The 16,373-nt window shown below is 38.1% G+C and overlaps 1 protein-coding gene across 5 annotated transcripts in view; it reads left to right on the top strand.

Moving 5' to 3' along the window:
- LOC145981333 (uncharacterized) overlaps positions 1-16,373 on the top strand; it is a 292,919-nt gene that overhangs the window by 144,657 nt on the left and 131,889 nt on the right. For 4 of the 5 annotated variants that reach the window (XM_083114544.1, XM_083114543.1, XM_083114546.1 and 1 more), the window contains exons 8-9: positions 8,733-8,858; positions 14,573-16,181. In XM_083114544.1, coding sequence (XP_082970670.1) covers positions 8,733-8,858; positions 14,573-16,181 — 1,735 coding nt within the window. The remainder of the gene's footprint in view (positions 1-8,732; positions 8,859-14,572; positions 16,182-16,373) is intronic. The other variant, XM_083114547.1, reaches the window with a different exon arrangement.

A 16,373-nucleotide genomic window follows, 5' to 3' on the forward strand; every position in this document is an offset into this window, starting at 1 on the left:
TTAAAATATTCTGAATTCGGTTAAAAGCTGAGGCTGCACTCAGCACCCACAAGGACCAAACACAGGACAACACAGAAAATTATACTGGCCATGGGGCCAGTCGCCAGAACCTCGTTCGTCTGCAAACTGAAGTCCAGGGTGTACTACGTGGAAGCAACAATTGGGTGTACATACTTCGTGGAAGATCATCCCTTACACCCTTGTAGTGTGTTTAGCTCAGCATGTTAGCTGTAAATAAAACTTTTTATTCCTCCTCACTAACAATTTGTTTTTATATCTATTTAAAATTTAAACCAACCTCACTTCTATGTAGTACACCCTGAACTGCATTTTGCAGACTAACGAGGCTCTGGTGACTGGACCTACTGTTAGTATGATCTTTGTAGGACTATGTGTGTGTTGTCCTTGTTTGTGCTGACTGTCTGTCGCTTTACAGGCTCAGCTTTTAACCCAGGTAAGGATATTTTAGTTTTCAGACACGCTGGACCCCGTATAGCGTGACGGGTGTAAAATACCCTAAGTTTTCAGGCACACAAATTGTAATTCAAATTTAAAAAATCTTAACATAGATGTTTCAAAACACCTATTGATCTACTGAAAACAGTAGACAAAAGTTTCATTGGAGTAAGTAGAAAAGAGTCATGAAATAATACCCAAAGAAGTCAATCATTATCAATTAATGTTACATACTTTTTTTATTTCACTTTCCAAAACCTAGGAGGTCAAAATAATACATGGCATGCGATTTACTATACAGTCTGCTTTTCTGTGATTGATTCGTCGTGCCCAGTCGGGGATAACTTCCGTTCAAGGTAAAAGGGGAAGGGGAAGAAATCCACCACAGTACCATTACGTATGAAGTAACATGTTCACAGGCATCCAATGCAACTGATAAGGATTCACCTGACCTTGGAAGTGTGGGAAACACGTTTCACGCTGGTTTCCAGAATGCTGTGGCTAATCTGGAACTAACGGTGGAATAAGAAATAGTTTCTAACATTTAACAATGATATGTCGCATTTACAAAATATGAGATATGTAGACTTTGATTTATTTATTATAGTAGACGGTAGACAATTACTTACCACGAAAGTCAAGTTCTAAATTGCAGACATCAAAATGTACTCCAGGTTGTAAAATACATTTGTGATAGACAGCAGATAGGTTAATAAGGTTTACAAGATTGCTAACGACTCTTAAGACAAACGTTCAACGAAGGTTATTGAGTGAGAAAATGGGAAATTGTTAAAAATAGCGGCCTAGTTGAGTGAAGATCGAAGGTTCGAATCTCTTATAGAACCGGCTATTTTTTTACACTAATTTTTGGTGCGTAATATATTTAATGTATTGTCGACATTTATAAGAAACAAAATATGAAAACTCTCCTCCCTGTAACGGTGCGGTCTAAGACTCTGTGCTTTGGATTCCGACTGCAGCGGGATGGCATGGATTCGAGTCATCCTGGGTTCTCGGCCTGTTATCTGTATAGGACCAGTGGCAACCCACCATCGTGAGGAAATTGGGATGCTACGAGTGACTGGTGTAACCTGGTTTCAGATATCTTCTATAACGGCTGAGGGTTCGACGTGCTGACCAACGTCACCTCGTTGCCAGTTGAAGATAACTCTAGGTAGGATTGTGGAAGGGAGACTGACAGTCGGGAGATAGCAAATGGCCCTTCGAGGTTTTAAAATATGAACACTATTCCTTCCGTAAATCAAATTTCTCGTCATTGTCACGTGAGATTTCTTTTCAGTATGACTCCTGCAATACTAATTAGTTCCTAAGTAGGATAATGAGATGGACAGAGAGATATTAAATTATGAGTTCACTGTTTAAAAAATTTGCATTAACACATTTTTATATTCACATACCTCTTTACAAATTCCTGAGCACGTCACTACAAATGAACCAATCTAGTGCACACTAGAGAATTGGCTTATCGATATGGGGTATCCTACAATTACAGTCAAACCACAACCTCAATTCTCGAAGCTGTAGCCTCTCCATGTAAAACGATTGCGTCGTAAATATAGTAGATTTTGCTTAAATGTTTTGTGACATTCATACCACCTTTATTTCATTTGCTACAAAGGAGCGTTTGGGTGTGTTGTTTATAAAGAGGCGGGTGGGATTATATTTCTAATGCATATTGAACGTATCGGTCTTAACTCATAATCATGCCGTAAGAAGGAACGAACTCGTGGGGTAGTGGTTATCGCACTGGGTTGTTACTCTAATGGTCGTAGGTTCAAATCCGCACGGTGGCAAAAACTTTTCGTAAGCTTTATTCGTTCCTATTGTTACTATTTGAATTAGTCTTCTTTGAAACTAACAACGAAAGATTATACAATTAACTCTATCTCTTTCAAAATGGTAATATGAGGACAGGTTTCTTCTTATAAGAATTGGAAAGTTTAGTGGTCTCAACGCATTTAAAATCCAAAATACTAGATCGACGTTATTTTCTACTGAATTCTAAATCCACGTTATACACAGATAGGCTAATGGGGCCTGGACCTACAGTTTAAAGTGAGATATGAACCACTATGTGTCTCCACTTGTTATCCTGCACTGAACGTAAAACAAACAGCTCCCCGCCCCCATTTTTAAAACAAATTTACATTATATATGGTATTTATAAGATAAGCATCATTGATTTGATTGTTTTTATTACTGAACGTCAAATAAAACATTTTCCACAATCACCTCTTCGTCCCATCTCTCCCAATATCTTTCTGTCCCTCTCTTTTCCCCCTTCCCCACCCCCCACACACATGTATCAAAATAAATATTTTCTTAGGTTTGTATGTGTATAAATATAACATTAAATACCCCCAAAAATACTATTTATTTTCTACTTTCCGTCACCCCTCTCCCACTCCCACAACCCCTCATTATTATTGGCGTTCGCCAGACCAAGTGGTAATGTATCGACGTCTTGTAATCGGTGTGTCCTTTTCCGAGTTCCAGTTAGGTCGCATAATGTTTCAGATTCCAATTTAAATGAATCCCGAGTCGTGATTAGCCTATGTGTGCAAAAAGTGATGTTAAAACGAACTCTTGACCTAAATAATACAAGTTGTGTATTTTCTTTCAGCTGTGGTTCCCTCTTTTTGCGAGAAATAATGAATTAACCTAATCATTAACTCAACAAATAAAAATGCATATCTAAATTAATTAATGAAAACTGTTATTACACCCAAACCACTATTTTATCGTAAATGTAAATGAAATGTCATCTCACGTACTGAAAACAATGTGACAATTGTTCTAATGAGTGATATATGATTGTCAAACACATACATGAATACATTATATTAAGCTCGTGAACTATAATTGGGACAATTTTATACTAATTTGAAACGATTAAATGCAATTAAAACGACAAAGTAAACTTTTGCGCAATCTTTCTGCCGATTCTCATCAGTGAAACAATATTTAACCAATGGGGACGTTATCTCATATTTGGAAATGCTGCATTGGTTGAACTTCCTGTGGACAAGACCGTGAGTCACGCCTCCTGGTCCTCAGAATCGAACTTCACTCTGATTGGAGGATCGTATATTTCACGACACTTCCTTGTTTCAGAGCTACCAACATAATTTCGTAAGACGTTGGACTTAGAAAAAATCCATGCGACAGATTTTTTGAACATGACTGTACAATCCTTCAAAAATGTCAAACATTTCAGATAGAATTATTTTCCTGTAGTTTACGGTTATTACAATCATAAGAAAACAGTTTTTCTTTGTGACATTTCAGGAGAACACACGCTCCTTTCATCAGACATTTATTTTCATTTTGACTAAATAAAAGCAATGTGTACATACAAGAAAAACCATTATCTCAGATAGATATGAGAAATTCATTTACAGTGGAACCCCAATTTTTACGTTCCCAGATTTTACATTTTCCCACATTATACATTCAGTCATGATGTAACAAACTGTTACAATTTTCCTCGATTTTACATTTTTCCACATTTTAAGTTTCTTCGGCTTGGTCCCCTGAAAAACAAAATCGAGGGTCTGTATTTATTTACGACTTTGTTCATATGGCGAAGGTGAAGGTATTAATGCCTTCTCTTCCACTTAACCTAGGGCCTCCCCGATGGCGCAGTGGTAGCGTCGCCGCCTTGTAATCAAGGGGTCCTGGGTTCGATACCCGGTGGAGGCACAAGTGGTTCGGATTCCACTTTAAACTGTAGGTCCAGTCCCGATTAGCCTTACTGTGCATAAAGTGGACTTAAAACACCAAATCAACCCAAATCTTCCACTTAACCATTAATTACAGTGGTCATTGTTTTTCTTTACAATTAGTTATATACAATTAAATAATTAAAAATAAAGTTATAAAAATAAAATGAGAGTAATACTGTTTGTATACAAGGAGTCACTTACTTGTTTCATCCTAATGATTGTTTCCATTAGAAACAGATTTTTATTTTAAAAGACTGGAGAACATGAATTACACTTATATTAAAAAAAAAAAAAACAATTGCAGAATTATGCACACACATTTACAGGCTATTTACAGAGATAACCTGTGGCCCTCTAATTGATTTGGCCTATCTCCCGCCAGTCTCCCTCATACAATCCTACCTAGAGATGTGGAAATCTAACCGGTAATGGGGTGACATGAGGTCAGCAGGTTGAACCCTCAGCCATTACAGGAGAATTCCGAGACCAGGTTACGCTACTCACTCATAGCTCCCCAATTTCCTCACGATGGTGGGTTGCAACAGGTCCTATACACAAGCCGAAAACCCAGAGACTGAACCAAGGCAGACTCAAACCCACGCCATCCTGCAGTCGGAGTCCAAAGCACAGCGCCTTAGACCGCATGGCTACGGAGGAGGACTTATTTATAGAAATATTATTATTATATTAAAACTATCTGAAAATTTATTGACACACTGATATGCTTTTATTATCTGTTACAGATACAACATTAACTTTGTCCTTATCAATTGTATATACCACGTGTGCCGGTCAATAATTCTTAATTGATCTGAAAGAAAACAAGTGTATCTGGGGAGAAAGGTAACAAATGCTTTATTCAAAGTATGCACCATCTCTACCTATACATTTTACCCATCTGTCCGTCAAATTGTGGTTGCCCTACCAGAAAAATCGTTCACATTTTGAAGTGATCCAGTCACCGAGCCATTGTTCGACATCTTCGTAATTGTTTAAGTGATGCTGGGAAAGTGAGTGAGACATCGATGAAAACGAGTGGTAGTCTGAAGGGACTAAGTCTGGTGTGTATGACGGGTTGGGCAAGAATTCCCAGCCAAGTGCAGAAATGGTGTGTCTGATGCCTTTCGCTGTGTGTGATGAGGCATTGTCGTGCTGCAAAATCACTTTTCCGCCCAATCTGGATCTTTCCCATGGCATGAAGACGATCAGATATGGTTTGGCAACCGACATTTCACTTCTCTGCCAGTTGTTGTTGCATTTGCATATCGTCTTCGTCCAACAGTGCTTGCAATTCGGCATCTTGGAATTTTTTTGGCTCGCCCGGGCGATATTTTTCTATCAAGTCGAAATCACCACTTTTGAATCATCGAAACCAACACAAACACGCGTCTTGTGTTAGGACATTGTCACCGTACGTTTCCACAAGGATTGTATGGCTTTCAGTCTCGTTTTTCTTTTGATTGAACAAGAAATGCAGGACGTGCTGCACATGCTCCATATTTGGTTTGAAGGTCAACATGTTTACCACAGAAACTCAATATCACGATCTCTTGCACTCAGTTGCACGTCCACGGCATTTTGACAGGTACTGTCCTGGCAACACACTGACATAACAGTTGAGACTGTGCACCAACCCTCGCTTCCAGCACCATCCAGCGATGAAATTAAGAATTATTAACCGGCACACCTGGTACAGTGGAACCTCGATTTTATGTTTTTCATGGGACCAAGCTAAAAAAAACTTAAAATGTGGGAAAATGTAAAACGGAGGTAAATTTCATAATGTTTTGTTTTGCTATGTTGGGACCATGAAGATTGAATGTATAATGTAGAAAAATTCAAAACTGGGGTTTCACTGTATATTAATGGAAACTCTGCTGCATTTGGCAGGCATGGATAATCTGGCATAAAGGAGAAGGAGGTGCTTTCAATTGTAAGCAAAATATAAGATTCTCTTACACACTTCTGTACGCAGTCACCGCACATATTCATTATAAATATAAATATATATATATATATATATATATATATATATAAATATATATATATTTGTGTGTTGGGGGACGGGCAATCCATTGTCACGGGTGGGACACGTGCACTACATTTTTTATATTAAAGTAACTATTCTACTGATAGTTAAGCAACCGTCTTCTTAAAGATTCTGCGCAATGAAATATGAAACTTAACACTGTTGATTAGACATAACCACCCTTAAAATACTTTCCCAGTGAACAATTTTGTGTCACGGGTGGGACAGACGAAACACTGCTTCTTCACTTACGAGGGCCACTATTTATATTTTGAGCCTTGGCAACACTGATTGAAGTTAGGCGCAATTTGACGTTTGCACGGAATCGTCTGGCATTATTGACCATAACGTACTTCAAATGTTTTGTCAATAGCTTGATTTGTGTTGTTTATGTTGCCTTGGAGATTGCACGACAACAATAAAATGGAATTAACTCGTGAATAATTTCGTGCGATGATTTTTTACGATTTTCGACGTGGATTATCAAGACAAGAGTGCATCGATCAACTTACTTCCACATTTGGCGATGAAGCCCCATCCTTTGCCACTGTGAAACGCTGGTATAATGAATTTAATGGTGGCCGCCATTCGCTCACCGACGAGCTGCGCAAAACCTAATACTGCAAGATCATCATGTGACATACTGTGAGATTGAGGCAACCATAGGCATTAGTTCCACCAGCATATATAAAATATTACATGATCATTTAGCTGCGAGAAAGATATGTTCTCATTGGATCCCAAACAATTTGACAAAAACTCAAAAAGACGCTCGCGTCAATTAGTGCAAACAAATGCTCAATAAATACAATCGTGGTGCTTCAAAAGACGTATATAAGATTGTAACAGGTGACGAATCATGGATATATGCATATGAGCCGGAATGTAAACAGCAGTCGAGTGTATGGGTGTTTCAAGATGAACCCAATCCAACAAAAGTTGTTCGCGCTCGAAGCACATCGAAACAAATGGTCGCCTGTTTTTTCGGGAAAACTGGTCATGTGGCAACTGTGCCTTTAGAGGAACGTAGAACGGTCAACTCTGAATGGTACACAACAATTTGTTTGCCAGAGGTCTTTGGTCAAATACGGAAAACAAACAAACGCCGTCGGACCATTCTTCATCAAGACAATGCCAGCTGTCACACATCTCGTCTAACAACCGACTTTATGAACAGTCGAAAAATCGAATTGATGGGTCATCCACCATACAGTCCTGATTTGGCACCCAATGACTTCTTCTTGTTCCCGAATGTCAAGAATAAATTGCGTGGACAACGATTTTCATTGGTTGAAGACGCCGTTGATGCGTTCAAAAACCATATTATGGAGGTGTCTCAAGAAGATTGGAAAAACTGCTTTGACAAATGGTTCGAACGAATGCAAAAGTGGATTGACCATAAAGGAGAATACTTCAAAAAACAATAAAGCAGTTTTCAATGCCAAATTCCTGTTTTTTCATTGTTAGGCTCAAAATATAAATAGTGACCCTCGTAATATGGAATTTACTTTAATTTCTGTAAATTGTCAAAAGACTTAAGACAAAGCGAGAATAATCTATTTTAGTTGAGGGGGAAGTATAACAGTTAAAGGAGAAATTTATTGTTTTTTTTTTGCTGTCACGGGTGGGACACAATAGAAACACAAGTACATCAAAAAGTTAAAATAAGAAAATATGTAAAATACCTTCTACATTCTAACTTAATTATGTATAATACTTGAATTTTTAAGCAAATGAAAATTGTAGATGGTTCACTTAAGATATATTACCAGGTGTCCCAGAAGTCTTTCCCTGATTACAAACTTTATTCATATCCGCTATATGCAAGGTAGAGATGTGAAAGTGGTGCCAAAATGTTGGAAAACTGACCAAGTTTTTTGTTGCAGGTTTGAGTAACGTGGCTGTAGTGTAGCAGTGTCAGTGCCCAGGAAACCGGAAATGTTCACAAATCAGGAAAAAGCTCAGTGTGTCCCCTAGTATCATTAGGCAACAAAGCCTGTACAATTATCACTTTGTATGCACAAAGAAATAAACGTTTGTGTAAGATATCATAAAGATAAGTTTTTGGCTGATGTTTTACGTTGTTTGAAATCGCTGAGGTTGATGGTCCAGTCACTTCTCGGTAAGTCAGCAACAGATTCTGTGGTCTTGAATTTGTCATACCACAACTTAATGCTCTCGACATCGGGCGTCATCTTTCCATAAGTTGTTTGAAAGTTCCTCTGCACTGTTATTGGTGACCGGGTCTCGTGACACACTGAGATTTTTTCCTGATTTGTGAACATTCCCAGTTTCCTGGGCACTGACACTGCTACACTACAGCCACGTTACTGAAACCTGGAACAAAAAAAACTTGGTTAGTTTTTCAACATTTTGGCACCACTTTCACATCTCTACATTGCATATAGCGGATATGAATAAAGTTTGTAATCAGGGAAAGACTTCTGGGACACCCGGTATGATAAAGTTCCAGCATTGGATTATATTACTTTATTTTGCAGACCATTAGCAGGGAATCTATGAGAGGTGGTTCCCAGGATGACCCGGCTCAACTTCTTAGAGATTTGCAAGATTCCATGGAGAGAGAAGCTGATCTAAGGGAACAACTGCGTTTTGCTGAGGAGGAGGTCAGTCCTATGTATATGCATGTAAAATGTAGCCAGGAAGAAGGGAAGGGGCTGAACCTAATGTAGAAATGTGGAATAATTGTTCAATTGCTGAGGAATGTGACTACATACACTGCTCACTGTATGTAAAATTTGATAATTGAAATTATTTGAAAAATAAAATTAACATTTACAGACTTTACATGAGTTCTATTTAAAGTTAATAACGACGAATTGAATAGTCAAAAGAATACTTTTTCTCAATCTTGCATATTCATAACTTTACACTTTTGGTAAAAATTTACTATCTGTCGGACACCTATAACATCTTCGTTTCGTCAATTTTTGACATTTGTACTTACCTATCTGCTTCGCGGAACATTCCTTAAGGTGTATTGACGTTTCTTTCATCAAAGTAATTGCAATTTTTCACATTACGAGTACTTCTTTCACATAGTCTTTTTGCTTGCCTGAGACACAATATGGTGCATACACCTTCCTACATAATTGGGCGTCGTGCTTGTGTTTTGTCGATTTTCATTCGTTATGCAGTGTTTCAACCTTCGGAACCCAAGAAATACCCGTGAACAAAGCTCATCTGATCAATTTTTTTTTAAACTTTTTCGCATTTTTTTACGAAGAAAATTGTAATGTTTTGTGGCGCTATCCGTGAATGCTTTTTGGGACTATCCGTCCCGGAATTGGTGGGAAATTTAAACTAAAAAAGTATTTCCATTTGAAATTTTTGAGTCCAAATTTCCCACTGATTCCGGGCTCTGCCCCTGGGGTAATTGACCTACTGCCCCCTACCACTACCGCAGCCCCGCCTCTGCTCAGCTACGCTCTGCTCAGGCTCTCCGGCTTTCTCTATAGAGTCCCTGTTAAAGGCCTGTTAGAAATTGGCCTGAGTCACCTGCTCCCAAATGAGCCCCAAACTTTTAAATTTGAAGAAATCCATTTCCAGGATACGGAAAACTTACCTGAATTTTACCACGCATCCACGACACATCATATTAGGCATATACCCACAGCCCATTCCTTCTAACAAGTAGCTTACATTCACTGCCACATTTTCGACATGATCCCATGTTCAATTAAATTAAAAAATCCACTGGATCTTCCACACCCGGTACGAATTTCACCACTCATCCACGACACATCATGTTTCCAACTTTCGTTGCAAACACAGACTGTTCGAAACACTGGATACCCAATGAACATCAACAAAACACGGTTACGACGCTTGATGATGTACGAACGTGTACGCACCAAAGGCTATTGTCCTTCGGAGATTTAATTTTCAACAAAGAACATGAATTTCCACTATGAAACATTCCCACATCACACAAAACACCTTCCAGATGTTAGACAATGCTACAGGAAGTTATTACCATAAGTAGTTTCTTGTGTAAAAATGAAGAAATCTGTCCGATGAATAGTAAATTAGTACCACACTTTTAAGTAATAAAATCATGTAATTTCTCCTTTTGCCAGAGTATGAACATCGCCAAAAGAAGAAATATACTGGTGGTTTAATGTACTGTATGTGTTTTATATTATATTCAAGAAATATACTTGCTGTTTCTTTCCCCTTATTTTTATGTATTGGTACAGTGTAGTAGTGTGAGCACAGATGACAGGCTGTAAATATTCCTTTACAGCAGTAAGCAATATAGCAATAAAAATTAAATCCTTCCCAAATTAAATTCTCATAAATTGCATGTATTAGAAAGTAGTGGAGTAACAAACATCTCAAATGCTCATAGGAAGAACACCACAGACAAAAGTGTAATCACAGAAAAATATGAAGAATACATAATATCAATGATTGTCTGCAGTGCAGGATGTTTGTGGAGATACATGGCAGTTTTCTATTTTTAATTAACAAAATTCCTAAAAGTATGATTCTTCTATTGAAATTTATTACTAAATTCGAGAATGTTTTTATATAATTACTAATAGTAACTTGTGAGTACTATTAAAAGCATGAAATACATTGCAATACTCAATGTTTATATTTGTATTAAATATTTCCACTACATTTAGAGGCACGCATAGTAATTTTGTATCTTTTAGATATATTCATACAGAAGGAAATTACATCATCCTTTTACATGTAGGTCTTTCATTATTCCATGCATCCGGTGTTTCTTCTTTTACAACACACGGGACAATATGACAAAATTAAGGAGAGAAGCCAGAAGAGTGGGTGAAAAGAAATTGGCTCAAAATGAGATTTTCTATATTTCATGTCTGGCCGCATGTTCACTGCAGTGTAGCCAGGCAATGAGAGAATATAGGAACTGGCGTCAACAGACGAAATCTCTTTCACCCTGTTTGCTGCATGATGAAAGGGTAGAGGCACATATTCTTCGTAAATAAAAAAGCAAAATTTCGGTACAAAAACAAACGCAATTTCGGGTTCAAAAGCGGTAAATAAACTGATTAAAAACTGCACTATTTCACAAAATAAACATATCCCTTCTAATAGCAAATTTATGTAGTTACCAGAGTATTAAGTTTATCCGTGTATAAAGGAGTCCATTTTTGCTTCTCAAATATTTACAGCAGGATTAAACAATTATCCATGAATTGCATAACTCACAGGATAATTCAAACTTCATAAAGTGTTGCGTCAGTAAATAAACTGTAAATTTCGTGTTTAAGAGTCTATTTCACATTTTGCAGTTCATTTCGTGACAAAACAGGGTAGGAAAATCACCTCACACCTTTCAGAAACATGAAAATTTAACATTACAATGTGTTATTGCACATTTCGTGTTTTCGTCAAAAATGAAATATGCATGCTCCTATGAATGGGATGTGGAAAATGCCGGAAAAATATGTGGTTGGGACCAGAGGGTGTTTATAATTTGTGTAATTATTTTTTCTTACAAAGTTACTGATTCACCCTCTATATCAGCAGTCACAGACTCTGGAATTTAATTAGTTCAGATAAGTGAGGTCCCAAATTGATGAGTGCCTCCCCGATGGCATGGTGGTAATGTCGTCGAGGCACATGGTGCAGTGGTTCGGATCCCACTTTAAACTGTAGGTCCAGTCCCGATTAGCCTTTCTGTGCATCAAGTGGACTTAAAACAACAATTCATTCATTCCAAATTGGTGATTTGTTTTTACATATATATTCTTTTATGTTGGATAAAGGAATTGCACTAAATAGAATTGTCCTAAATGGTGCAAACTTTCTCCGACCTAACCCTAATATTAACAACATATTTTGTTAATTGTGGAAATAATTATAGGTCTTAATTTTATCATAAGTTACAACATATTTTAATTAATGCATTTTGTCTTGATTGTTTTATCATTACTACAGAGCATTCCCTGACATTCGCTACGAGACTCGACAGCAGGCTGCCCGGCATCAGCGCTTGTCTTTCCCAGTGAACGAATCAGCAACAGTCGCTAGAGTCTGCTATTAAAATTACAGTTTCCATACTGTGTACTAACCTTGACTACAGAAGGTGTTGAAAATGATGTCCCTCTGCTGCAACACATTCCTGGCATCTCCGAAGGAAATTGGCATTTACACGTGCAAGTTCGTCTACTGTAATTCTCCCGATTTTTCATACAATACTCTCTTTTAACTCATGGATGGTGTGCGGATTGCGTTTGTATACTTTATTTCCCCATTTTTCTTTCCAGTTTTATTCAGAACTGACCCTGGTACTTGAAACTTTTTTACGAGGTTTAATTTAAGCGACTGTCACGGACCCGTTCACCGGGAAAGACAAGCACTGATGCTGGGCTGCTTGCCACCGAGTCTCGTAGCGAAAGTCAGGGAATTCTCTGTAGTTCTTGATCCCAATTTTTGTAAAATAAGATAAATTTTTAAAAAAAACTTCATTATACAAGATTGTAAATGCCTTTATGTTAGTGAAAGTTATATTATCTCTCATATTAGTAGAAGTTCACATTTGTCCCATATTTTAAATCAATTAAAATAGGATCTGATCAAAGTTAGATTGAACTTAAACAAAGGCTAACTTACACCACATGCCATCATTTCGCAAAGTAATAATGTCCAGTTTGTTCATGGGGCCTCCCCAGTGGTGCAGTGGTAGCGTCGTCATCTTGTAATCAAGGGGTCCCAGATTTGATACCCGGTGGAGGCACACAGTGTTTTGGATCCCACGTTAAACTGTAGGTCCAGTCCCGATTAGCCTTACTGTGCATAAAGTGGACTTAAAACACCAAACCAACCAACCAACAACCAGTTTGGCCACCACATCATGTGGCTTCCTCAGGAGATAGGACAAGTATAGTAAAGATTTAAGACATGGGAAGGTAAGTGAAAGGTTAAAAAGATAAATGGATGATAAAAGGTCAAAGAAAGCAGCACCCTGTCACTCCTTCCTACTCTAACTCTGGCTGGCGACTGACTTTTAACCTTAACTTACCTTCCCATGTCTTAAATCTTTACTATACTTGTCCTGTCTCCTGAGGAAGCCACATGATGTGGTGAAAGCTTGAGAACAAAGTATGAGGACGTATCAAAACGTTTCGAGACTAGTTCTGTAACACGTCAACAGATGGCAGCGCAAGGCTGCATGCACAGGCACAGGGAGCACCAACCTTCATAAGTCAGTGTGCCAAGAGACATCGTCCTGTGTACATCGGGAGCTGTGCAGCTGGTGCTCTTCTGACCACGTACGTTACCACGCCTGCGATTTTATCATGGACAGCAAGTTAGAACAGAGAAAACGTGAAATTCTGTGTGAAACTGGGCAAATCCGCCACAGAGATGCTTGACATGATTCGGCAAGTGTACGGCGATGCTAGAATGAGCCGTGCAAGGTGTTTTGAGTGGCATGCGCGCTTCAAGAGTGAAAGAACATCACTGGAAGATGACGAGAGATCAGGACGACCTTCAACGAGCACAACAACCGAAAATGTCGAAACCATTCGGCAACTTGTGCATGAGGATCATCGGAGAACAATCCACAACATTCCTGCCATTGTCGGTGTGTCATATGGAACAGTGCAGGCAATCCTCACGTGTGATTTGAACATGCGCCGTGTTGCTGCCAAGTTCGTCCCCAGGCTGCAGACCCAGGAGCAGAAGGAACACCGCATCCAAGTCTGCCAAGAACTCCGTCAGCGTGCCATCTTCCACTCTCGAAGTGCACGTCTCTCTGTGGCAGATTTGCCCAGTTTCACACAGAATTTCACGTTTTCTCTGTTCTAACTTGCTGTCCATGATGAAATCGAAGACGTGGTCACGCACGTGGTCAGAAGAACTCCAGCTGCACAGCTCACAATGTACACAGGACGATGTCTCTTGGCACACTGGCTTATGAAGGTTGGTGCTCCCTGTAGCCTGAGTGCAGCCTTGCACTGCCATCTGTTGGCATGTTACAGAACTAGTGTCGAAACTTTTTGATATGTCCTCATAAGTAGATGCCAAAACTGATCTTTATTACTTAGTGAAAGTAGGATTAGTTCAAATTCAAAAACATTGGAAAAATTACTGTCTACAATAAACTATGTACCAGATACTTAGACCATGAGCTTCTTGCAAACAAGACAAGCATATGCGAATGCATAATGTTTGTTGAAATATTTAAAAAATAAAGACCGCATTCAAGGCTAGCTTAATCTTCAAACAATTATTGTTCAGTCTTCTTTAAAAACCTGCCACGTTTCTCCATGAGACTATGTATAGTATTAAATATTGTTAATATTTGTTAATTGTAAACTTTATTTAACTTTAGAGGGAAGAAGATGACTCTAGTGATGACTTCACCTGCAACAGCAGAAGTAGCTATAATTCAGACAGTGATGTTTCTGATCTGAGTGAAATTAATAACAAAATGGAGGATGATTTTAGAGACAATGGAGAAAGTAGTAAGCAAATTGATTACAAGATAGAAGATAACAGTGTTGAATGTAACACCAACATTTCTCAATTAGAGAAAACATACAGTAATCAGATGAAGATATTAGTAAATGTCTGTGATAGTAAAAAGACTGAAGCAATTAAAGACAGATTTATTAGTCCTGAGTGTGCTGAACTTGTAGTATCGAATCAAACTGAAGTACATAGAAATTATGTGCAATATCCTCACAATAATAACATTGTTGCTGAAGAAAATATTACAAAAGACAGAATTCAGAATGAAGCTCTTCAATGTGAAATTTCTGCACATGAAAACTCAAATGAGTTTCTTGTGGATAGTAAGTCTAATGGAAATTTAATTTATAGTTTTGATCAGTATGAAGTTGAAAATACTTCTAATATTACACTTCCAGAGACTATGTTCTCAATACAGGAAAGCAATAGTGTAGATGTGGGTGTACAATGCGATGAACTCCCCATTGATTACAACAGTTTCCATGAAATTACCATCGACCAATCTAATTCTGATCTTCAGGAAGAAATGAGCATAGACAGAAATGAAGAAACCAGTGCTTTTACTTCTATAATATTTGATGACAAATATTCATTAGTTAGAAGTATAGTGGATGAATGCATTTCAAATGTTTTGAAATATGAGACCGAGAAGCAAAATAATGCTACTCCTGCCCAATGTTATTCAAATGACATAATTTTGAGCATGGATGCTAAAGAAGATATGATGAATATCAAAGATGACAATGATTTCAATGCTGATGTAAGAGTTCCAGAAGTAATATGCGAGGTTAAAGATGAAATGAACGAGTCTCAAACACTTACTGATCAGGGACAAGTATCAGAAAAACACACTGAGCAGTCCAACAACAAATGTGAATTGATAAACTCTGAACCCGTACATGCAGAACCTGAGGTATTAAGCAGAATTGAAGAAGTAACTACATCAGATGAAAGTCAAGTTTCTTCGTACAATTTGCTTGATACTCATGTATATGATAATTTTGGAATGGAAATTACGAAACAAGTTATTCATGAAACTACAGAACCAAGAAGCCATGACAATCCTAGATCAGTGATAATACCTGATGAAATTTCTTCTCAGAATGAAGAAATAAATGTGCATCAGACGAATAGTGTTGATGTCACAAGACGTGATGAAGGCAAACAGAACTTGATATTTGTGCCTCCTCACTCTCTACCCCCAAACACAGAAAATTCAGTGGATAGTAAGAGAAGCGCCACCGAATCTACAAGCAGCAAGAGTGATGATAGTGAATACTTCAGCGTATCTTCTCCTGAAGCTCGCTCCTCAAACGACCAGCCTTTAGATTTTTCAGCATGGTTTCCGTTCACTTCCATGCTGTCACTGAACATGATGCGACAGATCCACTTCCCTTTGCCCACCATTGTTCCTTCCAGCAGGCTACTGTCAAATGCATCACCAATGGGCATCCTGCTCACACCAATAGGTATTGCAACTTTTTTCTTTAATACTTGTTGTTTACTTGACTAGCAATGCCGAAACATGTGTTCAAGAGCAAGTGTCTAATAGATGAAGTATGGAAAAATATTTTCAGCTTTTAACGCCACTAATCACTTTCATCGTACACAGAGACCTCATTAACACTGGAGAAAACACCTAAGCAGAATTGAATTTATAT

This window comes from Lepisma saccharinum, chromosome 29 (genome assembly GCF_977018435.1).
Source record: "Lepisma saccharinum chromosome 29, izLepSacc3.1, whole genome shotgun sequence".
NCBI lineage: Eukaryota > Metazoa > Arthropoda > Insecta > Zygentoma > Lepismatidae > Lepisma > Lepisma saccharinum.